Source organism: Nicotiana tabacum, chromosome 22, assembly GCF_000715075.1.
Source record: "Nicotiana tabacum cultivar K326 chromosome 22, ASM71507v2, whole genome shotgun sequence".
NCBI lineage: Eukaryota > Viridiplantae > Streptophyta > Magnoliopsida > Solanales > Solanaceae > Nicotiana > Nicotiana tabacum.
In genome coordinates this window covers 80128019-80150788 of record NC_134101.1, presented here as the reverse complement: position 1 = coordinate 80150788, position 22770 = coordinate 80128019, and the positions used below count along the sequence as shown (strand labels likewise).

The following is a 22770-nucleotide window of genomic DNA, read 5'->3' as shown; positions in this document are numbered from 1 at the left end:
CCCAGGTAAAACCAAATTCATTTTATTTATGCCTAACTATTTTTCCAAATGGGTTGAAGCGCAGGCGTTCGAGAAAATAAGAGAGAAAGAAGTTATAGACTTTATTTGGGATCATATCATATGCCGATTCGGGATACCCTCCGAAATAGTATGTGACAATGGAAAATAATTCGTTGGCAGCAAAGTAACAAAATTCCTCGAAGATCACAAAATAAGAAGGATACTATCAACACCATACCACCCCAGTGGGAACGGACAGGCCGAATCAACGAACAAAACTATCATTCAAAACATAAAGAAGAGGTTGAACGACGCTAAAGGAAAATGGAGAGAAATCCTGCCCGAAGTCCTTTGGGTGTATCGAATAACGTCAAAATCCAGTACGGGGCCACCCCATTCTCCTTAGTATATAGGTCCGAAGCATTAATACCGATCGAAGTCGGTGAACCCAGTACCAGATTTCGATTCACGATGGAAGAATCAAATAATGAGGCTATGAATACCAGCCTTGAATTATCGGACAAAAGAAGAGAAGCTGCTATCGTCCGATTGGCCGCCCAAAAGCAGCGAATCGAAAGATATTATAACCGAAGAACCAAGCTCCACCATTTCAAACCCGGGGACTTAGTGTTAAGAAAAGTCACCATCAATACTCGAAATCCGAAAAAAGGAAAACTAGGACCAAATTGGGAAGGACCATACTAGGTTCTCAAGAACATCGGAAAGGGATCGTACATGCTCGGCATTATAAACGACAAACATCTATCAAGCAGTTGGAATGTGTTACATCTGAAATGATACTATTACTAAGGTATGAGCCTTCCATATTCATTTATATTTCAAAACTGACCCCTGCAGAAGTCTGAACAAGAGCTAAGATGGACCCATCACTTGAAAGCACGCGTTGCACTCTTTTTCCCTTAGACTGGTTTTATCCCAAATAGGTTTTTCGGCAAGGTTTTTAATGAGGCAACCTATGATCGTGCTGCACTTACAACAAGTATCCGAGGCCTCCATACAATCGACCTCGAATACTGGGGGGCATTAGCCCTCAAATATATCAAGCTCTGATATAAGAAAGTTATTTCGCAACAATGAGGTTCCAGTGGGAAAAGTTGTAAGAGCCAAAATGGTCAAAATGAACCATGCTCGTGTAGTTGGCCCGAACACAGATGCGAAACATGATCACATGTATAACGACTTATATCCAAGAAAAATTCCTTTATTTGAAAATTTATTATGCAATCAAAATTAAGATAAACCCGACCATTATGCCCACGGGCTACATTACTTCGAGTTCGAATCATTCACTCAACGACTAAAGCCTACGGGCTATTTCCATTTCGAGTTCGAGCAAGCACTCACTCGACCATTGTGCCCACGGGCGAATGACTTACTCGATGACTAATACTACGGGCTACTTTTATTTCGAGTTCGAGCAAGTACTCACTCGACCATTATGCCCACGGGCTACATTACTTCGAGCTCGAATCATTCACTCGATGATTAAAGCCTACAGGCTACTTTTATTTCGAGTTCGAGCAAGCACTCACTCGACCATTACGCCCACGAGCTACATTACTTCGAGTTTGAATCATTCGCTCGACGATTAAAACCTACGGGCTACTTTTATTTTGAGTTCGAGCAAGCACTCACTCGACCATTATGCCCACGGGATACATTACTTCGAGTTCGAATCATTCACTCGACGATTAAAGCCTACAGGCTACTTTTATTTCGAGTTCGAGAAAGCACTCACTCGATCATTATGCCCCACGAGCTACATTACTTCGAGTTCGAATCATTCACTCGATGATTAAAGCCTACAGGCTACTTTTATTTCGAGTTCGAGCAAGCACTCACTCGACCATTACGCCTACGGGCTACATTACTTCGAGTTCGAATCATTCACTCAACGACTAAAGCCTACGGGCTATTTTTATTTCGAGTTCGAGCAAGCACTCACTCGATCATTATGCCCACGAGCTACATTACTTCAAGTTCGAATCATTCACTCGACGACTAAAGCCTACGGGCTATTTCTATTTCGAGTTCGAGCAAGCACTCACTCGACCATTATGCCCACGGGCTACATTACTTCAAGTTCGAATCATTGACTCAGCTAGTAAGCCTAAGGGCTACGTCACTTCAAACAATCAATCATAGAGACTACAAAGTCCAAATTTGATTGAATTATTAAGATCCTTGTGAAAACATTTGTAAGGCACGTACAAAGTCTTCACAAAATCGGCCAAGTTGTCTATATACAAAAATTTCTACATGATTGATTACAAACATAAAAAATTATGAACTAAGCTTCCTGATCATCCTCAGGGGCGTTTGCTTCTCTGTCAGGCTCTTCCCCATCCTTAGATCCGCTCTTGCTACCGTCATCATCATCATCATCATCATCATCATCATCATCATCATCATCATCGCCATCAGAAGCCAAGGCTTCAACTTCGAGCTCTTTAGCCTTTTTTATTTCTTCAGAAAGGTCGAAACCTCGAGCATGTATCTCCTCGAGGGTCACCCTCTGAGACCTATATTTAGCAAGTTTGGCAATCTAATGTGCTCGAGTGACGGCAGTATCCGCCGTCTCTCGTACCTCCATCTGAACAGCCTCGACATCAGCCCGATACACGACAATGGACTTATCCACCAAGATTTTTGACGACTCAACCTCCGCCTTGGCTTCACCAAGCCGAGCTTCAAGCTCCTCGATCCTCTTAGCTTGAGCCGAACCCTTTTGCTTAACGTTTTGAAGATGAACATCGACCGATAATAAGTTGGTCAAAATAGTCTCTTTTCCGCAGCCATGCGGTCGATAGTCTCCTTCCACCGATTACATTCAACTTTGATTTGATCGACTTCTTCCCGAAGTGACCCAATCTTTTCAACCTTTTGCTGCAGCTGAGAGAACGAAGGGTTAACTTCCACAGTCGAGTCAAACCCATACTTTAACAGAACGAGGCTCACCTGCTTATTAATTTCGGCCTCTTCTTCACGAGCCTTAGCCAAATCCGCTTGGAGGTCCTTTATAGCCTCGTCCTTTTGGCTGCAAAGAAGCCACATGGCGTCTCTCTCCCCCGAGACCTTCTGAAGCTCGACCTCACACTGGCTAAGGTAGACTCGAAACTTACCAATGGCATGCACAGTAGGGAAAGAACATGAGTCAAATTCGGAAAAGAAAAAAGAAACCAAGTATAGTAAAATCATTACCCGAGTAATGAAACATTGGGCCTCTTCTAGTAGAAGAGAAGTGTCCCCAATATCGGAAGCATCATCGACCCCAGTAAAAGCAATCCCAAAAAGGATCCCCTACACTAGAGCCTTTGCCCATATCGGGGGTCTTCAATTCTCGAGCTTCCTTTAACGCCTCCTCAAAAAAGGTAGGAAGGGAAGGTGAATAACCCACTGTCATAGCCCCAAGCGAATCACTCGGGGCATTCCGATTAAGACTCGGTATCCCGGGGCCAACCCCGATCGGTACAGTCGCCATCGGCTCAAGAGCTTTGGTAACCTCGATAGCTCTCGCAGATCGGATCACCAAATCCGAGGCACCTCCTCTTCCTCCTCCTCCTACTCCTCCTTCTCTCAGTCATTGGACCGAGTCAATCGGAAGAGCAATTGCCTTCCTCCTCACCCTTCGAGTTTTGGGCTTGGGGCCCTCTGACCGAGAGGCAGTTTTTCGCTTCTTATCTTTCACCGGTTTCGGGATTGGGAACTTGGTTCCTTCTTCACCGCTCGAAGGCCTCAAAACAGCGTCCTTGGTTACACCTGCATGAAAGGAAATCGGTAACGAATGGAGCACAAATAACACTTCGAAGGAAACGAGAAGTAAAACCTTACCATGATTCTTGGCTTCCCATCTACCTTTTTCCAAATCACGCCAAGCGCATTCGGGATAAGAGGAAGTCGAGGCTAACTTTCGAACCCAATCCTCGAGGTCGAGGCACCGCTTGTGGCATCCAAGGGGCAACTATATATCGGGAAGAGACATCAGAAAAAATCGGGAAAGGATACGAAAAGCAACGTCTTATGAGAACCACTTACGGTCGAAATTCCATTCCTCGGGGAACGACATCTTCTCTTCCGGAATAAGGTCACGGGTCCTCACCTGAATATAATGCCCCATCCAACCCCGATCCTTGTCTTCGTCGATGCTCGACATCAAAGCCTTCGATGCCCGATGATGAAGTCTGATTAATCCTCGAAAGATTTGAGGCCGATACAACCGTATGAGGTGATTCAAGGAAAAATCTAGCCCCCCAGCTTTGATGGAGAAGAAGCGAAGTAGGATTACTATACGCCATAGAGAGGGATGAATTTGACCGAGGGTGACCTGATATCTTTTGCAAAAATCAATGATCACCGGGTCGACCGGACCCAACATGAAGGGATAAGTGTAAACACTTAAAAACCCCTCCACATGGGTGATGCCGCTCTCTTCGGGGGATGAAATTTGCAACACAACCTCGGAACACCAGTTGCAGTCTTTTCTAACGGCATCGAGATGACCCTATGTTATAGAGCACATATACATTAACACGTGCTCGTATCGACCCGGGACGTATGAAGGATTCTCAACCTTAAAATCGATCTTCAGAGTACACGGGCCGGGAACGTAGTCATAGGTGGACGGCTCCACCGGTGCCTTGTCGCCGGACGGCCGTGAAGAAGAAGCTTTCTCCTTCTGAGGTACAACTTTCGAAGTTTTGGCCATTGATATGAGAGGAAGAAAGACAAAGGAAAATGAAAAATTAATGACACCAAAACTCTGGTAGCGGCGAGAAAGAAAAGATGAGAAATTTTGGGGGAGTGAATGCGTAAAAGTGGTAAATGTTATATGGAAGAGTTATTTATAGGATCGCATCATGACAGTTCAATATCAGAGGTGACTGGCCGCCATCTAACAAACATTAAATACCTTGAAAGGCTAAATCGATGGGACAACTATCACATACGTCATAATCGATCCATGTTGAAAAGTCGGCTTATGATCCGATTGAACCACCAAAAATCACATCGATTCTCATTGCATCCTTCGTGAGAAACGAGGGGACTATTTGTATACAGTGGAAATAGATTTCGGCCTTCCTACATTCGATCGAGTTTATGTGGTAAGAAGTCGGAGTGAGATTTTGGGAGTGAGCTCTGAAGTCAGTACTAACCAGCCTCGAGTCCGAAGGTTGCTCGAGGAGTCGGCTCGATAACCTTATCGAGCCCATGACCGAATCGATCCGCAAGGCACTACTTCGAGGTCGGAAATGCGCGATGCCCATCCCGAAGGGCGAACTCGAGCCAAGACCGAAAGGCTCGACCCAGTAACGAGTTCGAGCCAGTATCGGGCTCACATACAAGAGCCGTTGCAAACGCACCAAGAGAGAGAATCTTGGCGGGAATCGAGGAAGAGACAAATCATCATGGATTCTCCATTATATGCTTTATTTATTATTTTTTATAATGACCCTTGTAAGCTAAAGGGGGAGAAAAAAGGAAAACAGACGGAATAGATTGGAACAAAAAGATCTTTTCTCATATACAAAGATATCTCCTTGTGCCCGTTTTACTGAATCTTATTCATTCTTTCTGTTCATCATTGTCGTCCGCATAATCAAAATACTTGTATTGTTATCTTTATATCAAAGGAAATTTACGTATCCTTAGAACCATATACAAATTTAACATTATCCGATTTTTCGGATAAACCCGTATGAAGCCATGAAGTGCTCTAGCCTCGTGTCTTTTTGCTTATACCATCCCAGTCTAATTGTAATCAATTAATATCTAATGAGGCAAAAGCAAAAATTGATTCACGTTAATATCTTATTCTAGCTTGGTGAGTTCCATCTTTGTGCTCTTTGGAGATTTTAATTTTCATGTTTTACGATTCTTTGTGAGTTTTACCAAGTTAATTTGTATTTTTGTATTTTTTTCTCGCCAAGTATTATTAGGCACAAAAATACTTTGTCTTTGTGAGACTTCTTCGCTCCGACACTTATATCTTGACATACTATTTTATTGATTCAGTGATGGTATAATTGATAGATGACAAATTAATCTCTAAGTTAATCTAAATTTATCTTGAGATTTTTAAGTTTGCTTTGCATTTAAAGAAAAACATATCACAATACATAGTAGAACTTGAAATCCAATAGATGTATCAAGCCTAACTTCACTTTTATTTTCGTGATCCTTTTCGTAAACTTGACCTTTTAGATTTCAATAAAAATGTATCTGCAATTCTTTGCTTGAGGTATAATCTTGAGAGAAAGGTTATTTATTTTCGGAGCGGTGATATATTAAAATTTCAAGTTTATTTTATTTTTTCAAGTTTAGATAGACTTTATATTTGCAATACGAGGATCAAGTCTCAAGATTATAGATAAGAAAGAGTGATTATTGGTCTAGGAACAAACATCTTCGAGAGGATTGTTATTGCTAGAGACCAGGAATAATGTCATGTAAACAAAATCATAAGTTATATTGTGGACGAACTAAAGAAATGAGGGGTCATTCTTTTGCATTGGATTTTTTGATCATTATGGACAAAAAGGTAACTAGGCTAGCTAGCTTAGTTTTTATTTTCTTCAAGAATTTTTATACTGTATGTCTTAGTGAAAAGAGTTCATTACAAGATAATTTTTATAATAATTTAGAATTGATACATAAATTATTTTTTCTTGTATACAAACCAAACTACTCTTACAAAAAAGGAAAGAAAACAACATCTATTATTTTTTTCTAGCAAATTTGAAGTATTAGTTTGTCAACACAACCTGTTTTAGTTTGTATATTAACATGTTATTTTGAAGTTTCACATATTTATACGAGAAACACGTGTATTGCACGTGTCCAAAAACTAGTTTGGTATGTATATACTATACATACTTGCATAATGCAGATTTTAAATTACAACATAAATATAAAATATTATTGTTATTCTCATATCATTACTTCATGAACCAAGATGAAATATAGTGACGATGAGAAAATTTAAACTTTGAAGTATTTTTCAATTTTCTCCCCTCAAAATAAGACTGACCAAAGAACATGATTGGCGGCAACTAAAAAGTAAAAACATGGCACACAGAGGAAATAAAAACCAAGAAGAAAAAGGGAAACAATTGAAGTTGATACGCATATTGCTTCATTCTCTCCTGATTTTACCCTAAAATCTAAGTCGGAAGTAGTGTTTCCTCAGTGTAAGCAATCTCCTTTGCTTCTTTTGTTTGTTTATTCCCCGATTTTTTTATTCATTTACAATGTATGTTGCGTAATATACGTTCTTTCAGTTAATTTTTGCACTCCAATACAACGGGTTTTACTAGAACCCTGATATGGAGTGTTCTTGTTTTGTTGGATTTGATTCCATATAAACCATACTGTTTTGACCAGTTGTATAAAAGCCCAAGCTCGAGAAAAGATGACCAAGCTGAACTGAAAAATTGAGCCATTATTGTAGTCTGTGGGTATCATTTTTATACTATGCTGAAATTTCAGGTTGCAAATGGGAAAGGAAGGCGAGGAATTGACAGAGCAAGAGACTGCCATATATGATCGTCAGATTAGGGTTTGGGGTGTCGATGCTCAGCGAAGGTATTCGTTTTTCTCATTTACACAGGCAACCAGTAAGATAATGCATCACAAATAGACGGTTGTTAGGGATATATGTTTACTTACATAATACATGTATCTTAGTTTAGCATCCTTATAACTGGTGATAATAGGGAAGTAAATGTTCTTGGTACTTGTGCACTTATCGTGGTATGTAACCTTATACAGTGTTTATATTGTTGTTGATAGTGTGAACATTCTTTACACTGTGAGTGTATACTTTTCAAAGTTACCTCTTAACATATGTCAAAAAGCAAGGTCCTCATAGCTGTGTAGAAACACTTTTAATAGCTGAATGAGAATGAAGATGATAAAATAACCAATACAAAATAAGGTAATTTGAAGATTGTTTATGATGATCAGATGCGGGTTGTCCCGCTTTCCATTAGGAATGGCAATGCAGCAGGACATGGTGGGGGCGGAGCGGGGAAAGGTAAAGCCTTAATGGGGCGAGACGGGAGAATACTTAAGTGGAGCAGGGTAGGAACAAAAATTGAATTATGAAAAATGTATAGTGAGGTTGGATATGGGTAGGTCAAGTTTAAACTCAGTTTCATTGCACTTCACGACACAAAGCCTCGTTCTCCATTTCTCTACTCTCTCTCTACTTCTTCGTTGTTAAGCCATCTTCGGCTCGTCTACACTCTCAGGTGAGGACATGGGGTAATGACTTGACTTTATTCAGCAAGTGTTTTCCAGTTTGTTGGTTTTGTTAATTACTTGGTGGAGTGTAATCGGGTAAAGCGATTAATAGGTGGATCATGAGAAATTGAGAATTTAGGAAATGAGAACATAGTGTTCCTATTTTGTATTGTTCTTGTTAAACCCACAAAGCTAAGGAGAGTAGTTAATACTCTATAAAGATTTCTAAAAACCGTAACATACATTGGGTTTTACCTTGTGACTGTAGGTTTGGGTTAAAATTGTGGTAGGTCAAGGCATTACATGTCCTGCCCTGCTTTACCTATCCTATTTGTCATCTCTACTTCCCATTACTCTCCTTTCTTGAGTTGTAAGTCTTTTTTACTTGGTCTGGCTCGATCATTCCATGCGACTGCCAACTAGCACTTCAAAAGGCGAAACTCTCCATCGTAGTTTGGTGAGCTATCGATGAGATTCAGTAGAGATTGATGCTTCAAATTGCAAACACTCTTGTTGGATTTTAGCACGTGAGTTGTTCTTCTACTTTGACTCCAAGTGAGGGTGATTTTCTGTAGACTGCTGAATATTTTCGCCAATCCGAATGCTTCCTTTTTCTTAAACTTAGTTTTGTATGTTAAGGAAGAGGTCAAATTTATTGATTAAGAAGCCTGCTGGTTAGAGAATTTTCAGATGAACAAATATCTATCTTCTTAATATAAGTCATGAAGGTTGAATTTATTAGCTTCTGTACTTTTATAGTTGATTACTCTTCACTGCGCAAATGTCTTATATTTTTCATTTCTTAATCTGACTAAACGAGGCACCCAGATCTTTCATAATCGATACGAACTTAGCTAAAATATAGCAGAATGGAAGTAAGGAATCCATATTGGTGATACCAACTAGTTGTGAGTAAAGATTTCTATGTCCATCAACTAGGCATGGTTGATTGACGTAGCCGACCACAACTAGTCTGAGATCGAGGAGTCGTTGATTGATTGATTGGTTGCACCAAGTGCGCTTGCTAACTGCTACAGATTGGTCACTACTCCATATAAGTTCTCTGTTTAGTGAAAGCTTTCTGGTTGGTCTCATCTATAGTTAAGTGTATATTTCTTCAAAATAAAGCGAGGAGCAAAGGTGTGAAGTTCTTTGTTACATGGACTCCTCAGTTCTTGGCTTACCCTTGTCAAGTTCGTGACTTCGCAAAGGTACCATACTTGGATCTTCCAAAATATACCACAAAAGGCCTACTAAAATTTGATGTAATCGTACACCTACCCGAATCTGATATTTGTACTTAAGTCCATGTAACATATGTAGATTTTAGTCCGGTGTAACTTGTTATGAAAAAAGAGGGACACCCTTGTCTCTTTTAATTTGATATGTGTGCTCATCCTAGTTTCGTATATGACTTACTTTTAATTTAAAAAAACAATATTTATCTTCAAGGGAATGACATATACAAGAATTTTTAGATAGACAGATGGCAGACCATCTAGTTTTTTCATTTTTATAAAATTTTCCACTATTTTATTGCTTATGTCGGGTTGAGCAAATCTCATATATTTGTCAGTGGACTGAAAGGGACTGTTGTTGAGGTACAATTCTACCAGTGATCACTTTTTTGAGTAAATATTTACTTCGATAATATTTTTGTTATCAATAGAACTTCTTAATCGTTTCTTGTTGGTGGAATTGGATTATTCCAAGCTTAAATTGTAAACATCATGATTCTTGGTCATTTGATAGGACACGTTTTTTTTTGAAATGATAACAGGTTTCATTGACATATAGATAAATCTCAGCGCCAAGATAGTGCTGAGAGAAAAGGTCCCTAGTTACAAGACTTCCAAAAATTAAGAGATTGATGAACAAAAACAAGTGGAGAAAAACAAGTCTTGTGGCATTTACAAGGACTCGATGAGATCAACTAGGGAATCTGCATCTTGTACTAAAGCTTCTTTACACCAAAAGTGAAATAAAGATATACAATTCATTTTAATCTTCTGATCAGGATTTGCTGAGTGTTCAAAACATCTGGAGTTCCTTTCCAGCCAGATAGTCCACCAAATGCATGTTGGAATGAGACTCCAACACCTCTTCTGGCTGCTTCCTGTAGCTAAATAGTCCCAACTAGACAGCAAGTCCATAGTCTCTCTAGGCATCACACAGCTTAAGCTTTTCATACTTATGAAAAGGTGCCATAATCTATTGGACACCTGACAATGAAGAAATAGAAGATTGTTTGTTTCGATGGCCCTTCCGCACAGAAAACATTTGGAGCACAGAGACATTCCTCTTTTCATTAAGCTCTCGTGTGTCAGAACAGCCTGTTTGACCACTAGCCAACAAAACACATTAACTTTTAAAGGGACCTTCAACCTCCAGATGTGCTTCCATATCCAAGCCTCTTGTTGCTGCGAACTTCTGTTTAAAACCTCATATGCAGATTTCACAGTGAAAACTCTTTTGCTATTGTTTTTCCATAACAGTTTGTCCACTTGCTCAGTTGGACCTTTGAAGTTTTCCAAAAGTTTCAGAAGCTCAATTACTTTGATCACCTCCCAATCATTCAGAAATCTTCTGAAGCTTAAATTCCAGCCTTGCTGATTCCAGGTATCATTAATAGAAGCATCTGGCTGCTGCGCTAAAGAGTATAGATCAAGGAAACTGTCTTTTAGTGGAGTATTCCCTATCCAATCATCTTTCCAGAAGAGAGTTTTTGCATCATTGCCCACCTTTATGGAAGAATTGCTCATTAGGTTTTGCCAGAGAGATCTAATAGATCTCCACACACTCATACCATAAGGGCTAGCCACTATACCTGAGCTCCGCTTGCCTTCAGTCCCATATTTTTCACATATCACTTTCCTCCATAGGGCGTGCTCCTCCAATGGGAATCTCCATAGCCATTTCATAAGTAGGCTCTTGTTATGCTGCCTCAAATTTCTGATTCCCAATCCACCTTCCTTCTTGCTAGTCGCGAGAGTTTTCCATTTAACTAGATGGTAGCCTCTTTTCTCTTTATTCCCGTGCCATATAAAGTTCCTCCTCAAAGCATCAATCTTTGTCTCAATACTAACAGGTAGTCGAAAGATTGACATCATGTAGGTGGGAAGGGAGTCTAGTACACTGTTGACTAGTGTGACCCTCCCTCCCAAGGACAGGTAATTGTTCTTCCACCTGGATAACTTCTTTTCACACCTTTCTAGAACCCCATTCCATATCTGGTTGGACTTGCTCTTTGCACCTAGTGGTAGCCCCAAATAGGTGGTAGGAAGAGATCCCACTTCACATCCTAGCGAGCCAGCTAGTCTTTGAGGATCTGTGACCTCATTAACTGTGAAAATCAAGGATTTACTCCAGTTCACATGTAAACCTGAGATGGCCTCGTAAACAGTCAAAATCAATCTCAGGTGAGTAACCTGCTCCTCCTTGGCATCACAAAAAATATAAGTGAGTCATCAGCATAAATAGGACAAGTTTTTATAAAACATTTAGAGCGCCAGATGCTAAAATCAAATTAAGGAACTTCATATTGTATTTAACTCTGTTAACTCTTTTTTCTCCTTTTACTTTCCCAGTTCTGCAAGAATATTGTCTTGGCCGGAGTAGGTAGTTTGACGCTCAATGATGATCGATTTGTAGCAGAAGAGCTACTGTCTGCTAACTTCTTAGTTCCTCCCGATGAAAATATAACCCGCGGGAAATCACTTGCTGAGCTTTGTTGTGAATCACTTAAAGATTTCAACCCCATGGTTTCTGTTTCTGTTGAAAAAGGTTGTTTTTTTTTGTACTGTATCTTATTTATAAACGCTTAAACCTGCATAGTTCTTCTAACTTATCAAGCAACTGCATTTCCACTTTTTATTGTTCTTCAATCTTGTAATGTCTTCTTAAGCTAGGGTAATCTGCCACTATGGGCATATGATCTAAGTTGAATACATGTTGAAATGTGACGTGACAGTGCCGGTGATACAGTCAATTAGTACTTCGGGATAGACTTAGTTGAGAGAAGGTACAGATGTCAAAGGTGGTTTATGAGTTTATCGTTTACCTAAGTTTTGTATGTTGTAATTAGTGTTACTTTCAGTGTATTTTGCATCTATTATCTTATAAATTGGGTTCTAAGGAAAAGCATTCTCAATATGCATCAGATTATAGCTGTTAATGCCAGTCTGCCAAAATGTGATTTGGAGTTGATGTCTACTCTATATGTGGCCGAAATGATTTTTGTCTAAATATATCCAAGAAAGAAATGTATAGAAGTGCTTGTCAATGCCTATAACATTGCTTAGCTGTTCCTTCTTTCTTGTACTCCCATTCCTTCTTTCTTGTAATCCTTTGGGACCACATCTCCTCTCCTGTTTTCTGTTTTTCTTTCATCTGCAGTCATAGCATCATAACCTCTAGATATTGAATCAAGAGATGCTGCTACGTTTACCTCAATGCATGACATTCTGTGCGTCTCTGGGCCCTATAATCTTAGGCTTTATGTCGCTACAAAAAGATTTGGTCACCTGAATCTGAATCAGCTCAGTATCAGTAAAGAAATGTAATGTGCTAACCTACTTCCTTTAAACCTTAATACTCACAGGCATCCCACTTTGACCTCTGTTCTTTGATTTGCATCGAGGTGCTTGATTCTGTTAGGTTATTGTTTTTTTCCTGACACATGTGACTGCTATACATTTGTGCTTATTAAGCTTATCGGCCTATTCAATCTTTTTATACTCTCTGTTAGATAGTTATGAGTAATTAGTCCTAGTCCCATATGTAGTAGGAATATAATATGTATTTTATATAGGGGTTATTCTATCATAGTAAATAGATCAATAATATAATTTTCCCGTGTATTGTTTCTCACATGGTATCAGAGCGTGAGTGAGACACATCCAGGAAAGTAAGACAATCGCCGCGTATCAATTTCCGGCGACTTTCTAGGGCAGATTTACGACAAATCAATTTCTGTTGGTGTTGTGCGAAACCAACACCACCACAAGGTCCCCCAACCCCCGACGGCCAAACTCCAACCAAAATGTCCGGCAGATGACTGCTCACGCGCTCTCACGTGCCGTTCGGAGGTCAGAAATTCCGACGAGATCTACTCCACGCGCCGGTGCGTGGAGCCTTTTCCGACGACTTTTTGAAAAAATTTCCTTGGAACAGTGTCATCGCCCATCAATTCCGAGCATGCCCATCATATTTTCTTTTTATTCCGATCTCTTTTAATTTTTTCCGGCAGCTACAATGATTTTCTCGGCAGAAACAATGTTTCCTTCCCTGTTTTAGTGAGATACAATTGATTATTTTTATTGTTTGTTTTTAGACCTCTCTCCAATCCAACGATGTCTTTGGGGATTTGATGTATTTGGTTCTAAAAACACGGGTTCTGGAAATTAAAGCTTTATGATTATTTTGGAGCCCTTAATGAGAAGTTCAAACTATTTAGCGTGGGCTTGCTCTATTGAATTATGGTGCAGGGGTCAAGATGTTCAAGATCACTTAATCAAAAAAGTTAGTGAGGGTGATGAAAAGGCCAAAGCACTTTGGGAGAAGATCGATGCTCAATTATGTAGTATCTTATGGCGATCTATTGATCCCAAGTTGATGCTCTTGCTTCATCTATTCCAGATATGTCATTTAGTTTGGGAAAAGGCTCGCACTTTATACACTAATGACATATCTCGCTTCTATGACATGATATTGCGAATGACAGATTTAAAGAAACATGCATTGGATATGTCTACTTATTTGGGATAAGTACAAATAGTCATGGAGGAATTTGAGAAGTTGATGCTAGTTTCTGCTAGTGTGAAAAGCAACAAGAGCAACGACTAGAGACGTTTCTAGTTCTTACACTTGCTGGACTTCCTACTGACCTTGATTTAGCACGCGACCGGATTTTGGCTAGTCCGACTATTCCTACAATTGATGAATTATTCTCTCGATTAATTGTCCTTGCTGCAGCACTCGGTCTCATAGTGATCCCATCACAAACAGTTGACTTCTCTGTTCTCGCATCTCAAACAATGGAAAATCGGACATCTCAGACTATGGAGAATCAACAAGGAGGTCGCTTAGGGAGATCTCGACCCAGGTGTAGTCATTATAATAAACTTGGACACACTCGTGAAGTGTGCTATTCTTTACATGGTCGACCACCAAAAAATACTCATATTGTTCAGACCGAGACTACAGGTAACCAGGGATTTTCTTTATTTGAAGGGTATTGAGTTCCTTCCGTATCGAGCAAGTAAGCGGACATCTCGACAAATAGCCTCAGTTGCTCAGACTGATACTTCTGTTGCTTGTGTTTCCCAATCTAGTACTCTTGGACCGTGTGTCATGGACCACGGCGCTCTTCTGGTCATATCTCTGGTAATAAATCACTTTTGTCGAATATTGTATATTATTGTCTTTTCCCACTGTTACTTTAGCCAATGTGTTCCAAACTAAAGCAAAAGGAGTTGGACAAGCTAATCCCCCATCTTCTGTCACTCTAGATTCCGTTCTTTATGTCCTTGGCTGTCCTTTTAGTTTTGCGTCTGTTAGTCGTTTGACTCGTGCCCTCCATTGTAGTATATATTTTATTGATAATTCTTTTATTATGCAGGACCGCAGTACGGGATAGACGATTGGTACATGGCGTGAATCACAAGACCTTTACTACCTGAACTCACTCAATCCCCCACAACATGTCCTGTTACAGATCTTCTAGACCTAATTCACAGACGTGTAGGACATCCAAGTTTATCCAAGCTTCAAAAAATGATACCTAGTTTGTCTACTTTGTCTAAATTAGATTGTGAGTCGTGTCAGCTTGGGAAACATACGCGAGCCACCTTTCCACGTAGTGTTGAGAGTCGTGCAAAGTCTGCTTTCTTTTTAGTTCATTATGATATGAGTCCTAGTAGAGTTAGTTCAACCTTAGGATTTCGTTTTTTTGTTAGTTTCATTGATGATTATTCAAGATGTACTTGGCTTTTCTTAATGAAAGATCGTTTTGAGTTGTTTTCTATATTCTAGAGTTTCTGTGCTGAAATAAAAAATCAATTTGATGTTTCTATTCACACATTTTGCAGTGATAATGCTTTAGAATATTTATCCTCTCAGTTTCAGTAGTTTATGACTTCTCAAGGAATTATTCATTAGACATCTTGTGCTTATACCCCTCAACAGAATGGGGTTGCGGAGAGAGAATATGCACCTTGTTGAGACTGCTCGCACACTTCTCATTCAGTCTCATGTTCATTTTTGGGGCGATGCAGTTATCACGGCTTGTTACTTGATTAATCGGATGCCTTCATCTCCCATTCAGAATCAAGTCCCGCATTCAGTATTGTTTCCCCATTCACCCTTATACTTTTTTCCCTCTCGTGTTTTTGGGAGCATATGTTTCGTTCATATCTTAGCCCCTGGGAAAGAAAAAGTTAGCTCATCGTGCTCTCAAGTGTATCTTTCTTGGTTATTCTCGTGTTCAAAAGGGATATCGTTGCTACTCACCTTATTTTCGTAGGTACCTTATGTCAGCTGATATCACATTTTTTGAGTCTTGACCTTACTTTACCTCTTCTGACCACTTTGATATATCTGAGGTCTTACCTACTCCGATTCTTGAGGAGTTTACTACAGTTCCATCTACATCCTCAGCTACAAATGTCTTACCCATACCGATCGTTGAGGAGTCTAGTATTGCTCTTCCTATACCCCCAGCCACAAGAACACCACTTTTGACTTATCGTCCGCGTCCAGTATCAGGGCCAGCTGATTCACGTCTTGCACCTGACCCTGCTCCTACTGCGGACTTGTCTCCTCTTAGTCCACTGATTGGACTTCGGAAAGGTATACAGTCCACTCTTAATCCTAATCCGCATTATGTCCGTTTAAGTTATCATTGTTTGTCATCACCTCATTATGCTTTTGTAATTTTTTTTGTCTATTTCCATCCCTAAGTCTAAGGTGAAGTACTGTCTCATCCAAGATGACGACATGCTATGATTGACGAGATGTCTGCTTTATATACGAGTGGTACTTGAGAGCTTGTTCCTCTTCTTTCAGGTAAATCTAATGTTGGTTGTCATTGGGTTTATGCAGCCAAAGTAGGTCCGGATGGCCAGGTTGATCGACTTAAGACCCGTCTTGTTGCCAAAGGGTATACTCAGATATTTGGGCTCGATTACAATGATACTTTTTCTCCCATGGATAAAATAGCATCAGTCCGCCTTTTTCTATCTATGGTTGTTCGCCATTGGCTTCTCTATCAGCTGGACATTAAGAATGCTTTTGTTCACGGTGACCATGGGGATGAAGTTTATATGGAGCAACCACCCGATTTTGTTGCTCAGGGGGAGTCTAGTGGCCTTGTATGTCACTTGCGCCAGTCACTCTATGGTAAAGCAATCTCCTCGAGCATGTTTTGGTAAGTTCAGCACAGTTATTCAGGAGTTTGGCATGACTCGTAGTGAAGCTGATCACTCTGTATTTTATCTGCATTCTGCTTCAAATCTCTGTATTTATCTAGTGGTTTATTATGACGATATTGTTTTTACTGGCAATGATCAGGATGGCATTAATAGGTTGAAGCAACATCTCTTTCCGCACTTTCAGACTAAGGATCTGGGCAGATTAAAATATTTTCTGGGTATTGAGGTCGCTCAGTCTAGCTCAGGTATTGTGATCTCACAACGCAAGTATGCCTTAGAGATTCTTGAGGAGACATGAATGACAAGCTGTAGGCCTGTTGACATTCCTATGGATCCAAATTCTAAATTTCTTCCAGGACAGGGAGAGGCGCTTAGCGATCCCGCAAGATATAAGCGGCTGGTTAGTAAATTAAATTACCTCACGGTGACTAGACCTGGCATTTCCTTTCTTGTGAGTGTTGTGAGTTAGTTTATGGATTCTCTCTGAGATAGTTATTGGGATGCAGTTGTCCGCATTCTTCGGTATATAAAATCAGCTCCAGGCAAAGGATTATTATTTGAGGATTGAGGCCATGAGCAGATCGTTGGATACTCAGATGCTGATTGGGCAGGATCACCTTCTGATAGACATTCTATATCTGGATATTATGTTTTAATAGGAGAGTAATTTGGTGTCTTGGAAGAGCAAGAAACATAATGTGGTTGCTCGGTCTAGTGCAGAAGCAGAATATTGAGCAATAGCCATGGCAGTTGTGAGCTAGTTTGGATCAAACAGTTCAAGGAGTTGAAATTTGGTGAAATTAGCTAGATGGAACTTGTGTGTGATAATCAAGCTGTCTATCATATTGCATCATATCCGGTGTTCTATGAGATAACTAAACACATTGAGATTGGCTGTCACTTCGTCAGAGAAAAGATACTCTTAGGAGATATTGCTACAAAGTTTGTAAAGTCGAATGATCTGCTTGCAGATTTTTTCACGAAGTCCCTCACTGGTCATCGTATTAGTTACATATGTAACAAGCTCGATACATATGATTTGTATCCACCGGCTTGAGGGGGAGTGTTAGAGAGTTATGTGTAATTAGTCCTAATCCCATATGTAGTAGGAATAGAATGTGTATTATATATAACGCTCATTGTATCATAGTAAATAGATCAATAATATAATTTTCCCGTGTATTATTTCTCATACTCTCAAATCATGGTAAAAGGTGCATTAAGAGAATTCCTAACATGTCGCATCTGACTGAGTTCTTAGATATATTTCCTATTCGGTTTTCATGATATGCAGAGTCAGGGGCATGGTAAGCATTCTATATCTATCTCATGTCAGAGTCAAACTGTGTCAAAGTTTTTAAGATTTCATAGACCTTATCTGTATCTGTCTCTCTTAGTCGAACTAGCCACCCCTTGGGAACCGTCTCCCCTTTTACCCTACAATGAAGGGCAATTTCCTAGGACTCATGAGACTCATATACTATATTTTTAGGTGACCTGGCCAACTTCGATGTTGAATTCTTTCAGAAGTTCGATGCTGTTGTCATCAGTTGTTGCTCCCTTTTGACAAAAGTATGGACATTCTTCTTTCTTGTTGAACATAAGATAAGATGGTTTTTCCAATGAAAATTTCAGTCTTTTATAATTTTCCTTTCGATTATGCTCCCTATGCAGAAATCAGTCAATGCAAAGTGTCGCAAGTTGCCAAGGCGTATCGCATTTTACCATGTAGAATGCCGAGATTCCTGCGGTGAGATATTTGTTGACTTGCAGAATTACAGCTACTCCAAGGTTAGAACCAAATTCATTTCTTTTTTAGGTCCTCTGTGGTTGAGTTGTATTTAGTTCTTGGATAGAGCATCTCTGTGTTTAATGATTATACAGCTTGTGTTATCTTCTTTTGACCCTTTTGTTCAGTTCGATCTAGTCCTTTCCACACATTTGTGTATTTTATCTTGAGGGCCACTTGCTTATCATATAGCTAAATCTGAAGGAATCTCTTAAATCTCTTCTTATCACTTCTGCAGAAAAAGAATGAAGAAACAATTGAATGCCAACTACACTGTCCGAGTTTTGAGGTGTGACTTCATCAAAGCCATTAACAAAGAAAATGTTTTCTTGTTTAGCTGTTGTGCTGTTTTACATAATTGTATCGTTGAGATTATGTCTTCTCATCCTTCGTTTGTTTTAAAGATTTCAGTCTCAGCGAATCTCAGATATGTCGAAGTCATCCGTTTGATTTTCTTTTTCAACTTAAGGTAATGACAACTATATCTGCCTAGCAGATAATGAATAAAAGGTGATTTGAGCTAGTTATTATTTCATACTTCATAGCTGAAACCTTATGGACCTCTATATGTCGCTTCTAAACAGATCAATTTGCTCCAGTCCAGCTGCATGATTGTTTATATCATTGCCTAAAGTCTATGATGTTTTCATTTCTTGATTTTCCCTTTCGATCTTGTTTCAGCACTATTTTTTGTTAAGCACCATTCGAAGTGTTTGGTGGTTAATAATCCATCTGCTTAACATTTTAACATTTATATGGTAGCTTTGAAGCTTGTCACTAGTATCTGGCAGCTTTTAAATGGAAACAATTAGCTGCATATGTGATATTCCATAGAGTTGGCAAAGTTTTTGGTGAGTGTAACCTTGTCATTTCAAAGTAACAAGAACCTCCTAACATTCTGTCTAGATAGAGTAGTTTAAGGAAGACTTAATTCGCCCGAGAGACAACACCCTTCCAATTTGCATTATCAGTTTCATTGATGAATACCTCATCCCCTATTTGTGAGGGGTCTAATGCGACTTGTCTCTCATCACTGCCATTTTCTTCACAACCATCACCCGACATCAAATAATCCACCTAAACTTGTTTTCATGTCCAGTTTCAGCACTGATGAAGTCCTGCAACACCATTTCAGACATAAATATGGACATAATGATTGGATCTGGATTTAAAATCCTAAAGGATCTCATACTCCCAAAAAAATAAGAGAAGATGTATGGAATTCGTTGGAACAGGTAGAGTTTTAAAGGCAATTATGCGTTAAAGAGAGACAGCAATGCAACATATGCTAAAGATTCCTGTAATCCCCTTTAACTTTCTAAATTAAATATAAATGGTTGAGTTACTAAATCTGATGGTTTCTTAACCTGAAGTTAATATGGTTTCCGTGTTGCAGAGTATTTTATAAGTTTTTCATTTGAATTGGCAATTGCCTTACCTAAACTTCTGCAGGAAGCCATTGCAGTCCCGTGGAGATCTCTACCCAAGAGAATGACAAAGCTATACTTTGCCATGAGAGGTAAACTGTATTACTCAGGTTCTTGTAATTTTTTATGCATATTTACAGATGTTCTCTAAATACAGACTTTCGCTATCTGCTACCTCCTGGTGCATGAAGGTCAACGGGAATTTCAGCTATATAGTAACAAGAACAGGAGAGAGATCAGTGGGTTGCAGTCAGACTCAATCCCAATGTGGCATGTTTAAGTTCTCAGGATCGTTGCTTCTGCTTTGATACATTAGGATTATAGAAACTGAACCGATGTGCTTACCTTCAGAGAGGATGCAGTGTCAATCACAGGCTGTTTCCTAGTCTCTCCACTCCCCCTTCCCCCAACCACCATTTTTCTTATCCACAAGATCATATTACGAGATAAGAACTGACTATTTGTGGGGTTCAAATACTATGTAGTAGCTTTCTGCGAGAAAACATCAATTACTAACCTTGGGAAAAATTTGAGATACTTGACAGGGTGCTCTATACAATTACTATTTTTGTGTTCTTCAGCATCCTATGATATTTGTGGTCTTCAAATTGCAGATGTATATTATCTGTTTTAATTATAGCACAGTGGTAGCAGTCCTTGGAAATATTCAACTTTTTGGTAGCCTGGACGTCAAAAATACTTTAATTAGCTATCTTGGTGTTTGTTTTTGTTGAAGTGTGTGACCATCTCATCCAAAAGCTTAAGCTGTTAGAGAGAACACACTTTTATTTACTTAAATATTCTTCAACACGCCCCCTCACGTGCGGGCGTGATTCTTTTTGATGAGCCAAGCATGTGGAAATTCTTTTTGATATTGGGTGGCGGTGAGACTCGAACCCAAGACCTCAGCCTGCTCTAATACCATGTTGAAGTGTGTGACCATTTCATCTAAAAACTTAAGCTGTTAGAAAGAGAAATAGACTTTTATTTACTTAATTATGCCTTCAGCAGTCTTTCACGAAGACTGAAAGTGGTAATGGTGACAAAGTGATAGGAAGCCCATGATTGTGTATTTTGATACATGACCTAAGTGCAACAAAACTTACTTAAATTGTCCCTTGACTTTGTGAATGGTAATTTTTTTGCAGTCATCGAGAGGTTTGAAGTGCTTGAAAGGTGCAATCCTGGAGATACTTGTGCGGATGACCTTCCGAATGTTTTGAAGTTGAGGAAGGAACTATGTGAGGCGCAGGTATATACCAGGAAATCAAGTATATTAATGTAAAATGCATTTCCTCCAAGTCCTTAACAGAATTGCCTCTTGATTTGCAGTGCATAAATGAATCTCAGATCCCAGATTCTCTCCTAGAAAGGTTGTTAGCATCTGAACATGAATTTCCTCCAGTTTGTGCCATTGTGGGAGGAGTCCTTGTACAGGTGATTATGCTGCTGTCTTGTTCATTTGGTACCTCTTGACATTTTTCGCTGATGTGTTCAAATTTTTATCCTTGTAGGAGGTTATTAAAGCAATATCTGGAAAAGGGGATCCCCTTAAAAACATTTTCTTCTTTGATGCCACAGACGGTAAAGGGATAATAGAGGACATATCTAATGTCAACAGCTGAGGAGCTAGGAATTCTATTCAGGATGATCAATGGCTTGTGGTGAATACTGTTTAACATATGCTAACCTTATTTGTGGATTTGTCTAATTGTCTCCTACGGATAACCATATTTGATTACTCCAAATATGACTTAGTTCACCTTATGAGGTTAATCTGATTGCTGTTTAGTTCAACATATGATCTGGTTTTACTTATTATTCAAACATGATAGTGTTACTATATATATAAAAAAAAAATGCAGAAAAAGCTTTTAGCTACCAAAAATAACTTATGGATTATTAAAAAACTGTTTGATTAATGAATAGTGTTGTTGCCCTTTTGAATAAGACGAAGGGGAAGATCTTTTGGTGGAGTGGAACTTTGAATATTAGAAAGTGGTGCAAGGTGAAGTTGTGACCATAAAGCTACAACTTTCATCATCTCCCTTTTGCCCTTTTTGCTGATTAGTAGCTTTATGGATGATAGTGATGAACTGCTTCGTCATGTGTTCTGAGAAGAACAATAAATAGAGATTTAGAAGAAACCTCTTGATTTTAAAATTGAACTTTTCCACACAAACAAGATTTGGAAAACTCTCACCTTCCTCCCGCTATCCTCCTTTTTATTTAGTAATAGAGATGGCAAACGAAAAATTTGTATTTAGACACAGCGTTTACTCTAACCTAGAACAATTTAATTTTAAGAATAACAAATTAAAGTGAATATTTATTATTATTTAACTATGATTAAATGATAAAAGTTTATATGTTATATTCATTGGTTTAACAAACACCCTGTGGGGATTAAATATTTCTAACAACAAATGAAGGATTGGCGCGTCACCTGTTCTACCGTTCTGTGTTCTGACACAACCATTGGAAGAAAGTGTTTAAGGGCATATGGTCAATTGTTTGTAATATCTCATGAGAAAAACATTAGGTATTTATGTAGAAGTATTAAATTTAATATATAATATGTTACCTGCTAACTGTTTACCTAAATACATAGTAACCATTTACCGAAACCTTTTAATCTCTCATCAAGGTTCCGCGACTAGTTAATTTGATACTTGTCTCTGTCGTTATTTTCATCTAAGCCTGCAAACAACTAGTTCAATGGGGGTAAAAACCCAAATCTGTATAATGATTTTACTCGGCAACACTACTATCTGCGTAAACTACTAAGATATTCAGGTATTTCGTACTGGTGTGAGATAGTGGGTATCCCATGGAATTAGTCAAGGTGCGCAAGCTGACCCGA

General features: G+C 39.1%; 1 protein-coding gene across 3 annotated transcripts; it reads left to right on the top strand.

The window, feature by feature from the left end:
- Nucleotides 1-6982: 6982 nt before the first annotated feature.
- Nucleotides 6983-21704, top strand: LOC107772135 (SUMO-activating enzyme subunit 1B-1-like). Of its 3 annotated transcripts, XM_016591620.2 has the most exons (11): nt 6983-7208; nt 7507-7608; nt 9818-9863; nt 11850-12045; nt 18184-18263; nt 18366-18482; nt 18719-18769; nt 19933-19999; nt 21056-21159; nt 21240-21344; nt 21422-21704. In XM_016591620.2, exons 2-11 carry the CDS (start codon nt 7514-7516, stop codon nt 21530-21532), a joined length of 972 nt encoding a protein of 323 aa, XP_016447106.1. In that variant the 5' UTR covers nt 6983-7208; nt 7507-7513; the 3' UTR covers nt 21533-21704. The 3 variants fall into 3 exon arrangements, with proteins under 3 accessions (XP_016447106.1, XP_075100071.1, XP_075100070.1); XM_075243970.1 differs by lacking the exon at nt 9818-9863 and having other exon boundaries at nt 6989-7208; nt 7507-7602; XM_075243969.1 differs by lacking the exons at nt 6983-7208; nt 7507-7608; nt 9818-9863 and adding an exon at nt 11543-11681.
- The last annotated feature ends 1066 nt before the right edge of the window (nt 21705-22770 follow it).

What these genes read in the sequence shown, in the direction of transcription:
- LOC107772135 (XM_016591620.2), top strand. Translation starts at nt 7,514, where the DNA reads ATGGGAAAGGAAGGCGAGGAATTGACAGAGCAAGAGACTGCCATATAT. An exon ending in GATGCTCAGCGAAGGTATTC is followed by an intron (nt 7,609 to 9,817) that starts GTTTTTCTCATT and finishes TGTCGGGTTGAG; the next exon opens with CAAATCTCATATATTTGTCA. An exon ending in TTCTGTTTCTGTTGAAAAAG is followed by an intron (nt 12,046 to 18,183) that starts GTTGTTTTTTTT and finishes CTATATTTTTAG; the next exon opens with GTGACCTGGCCAACTTCGAT.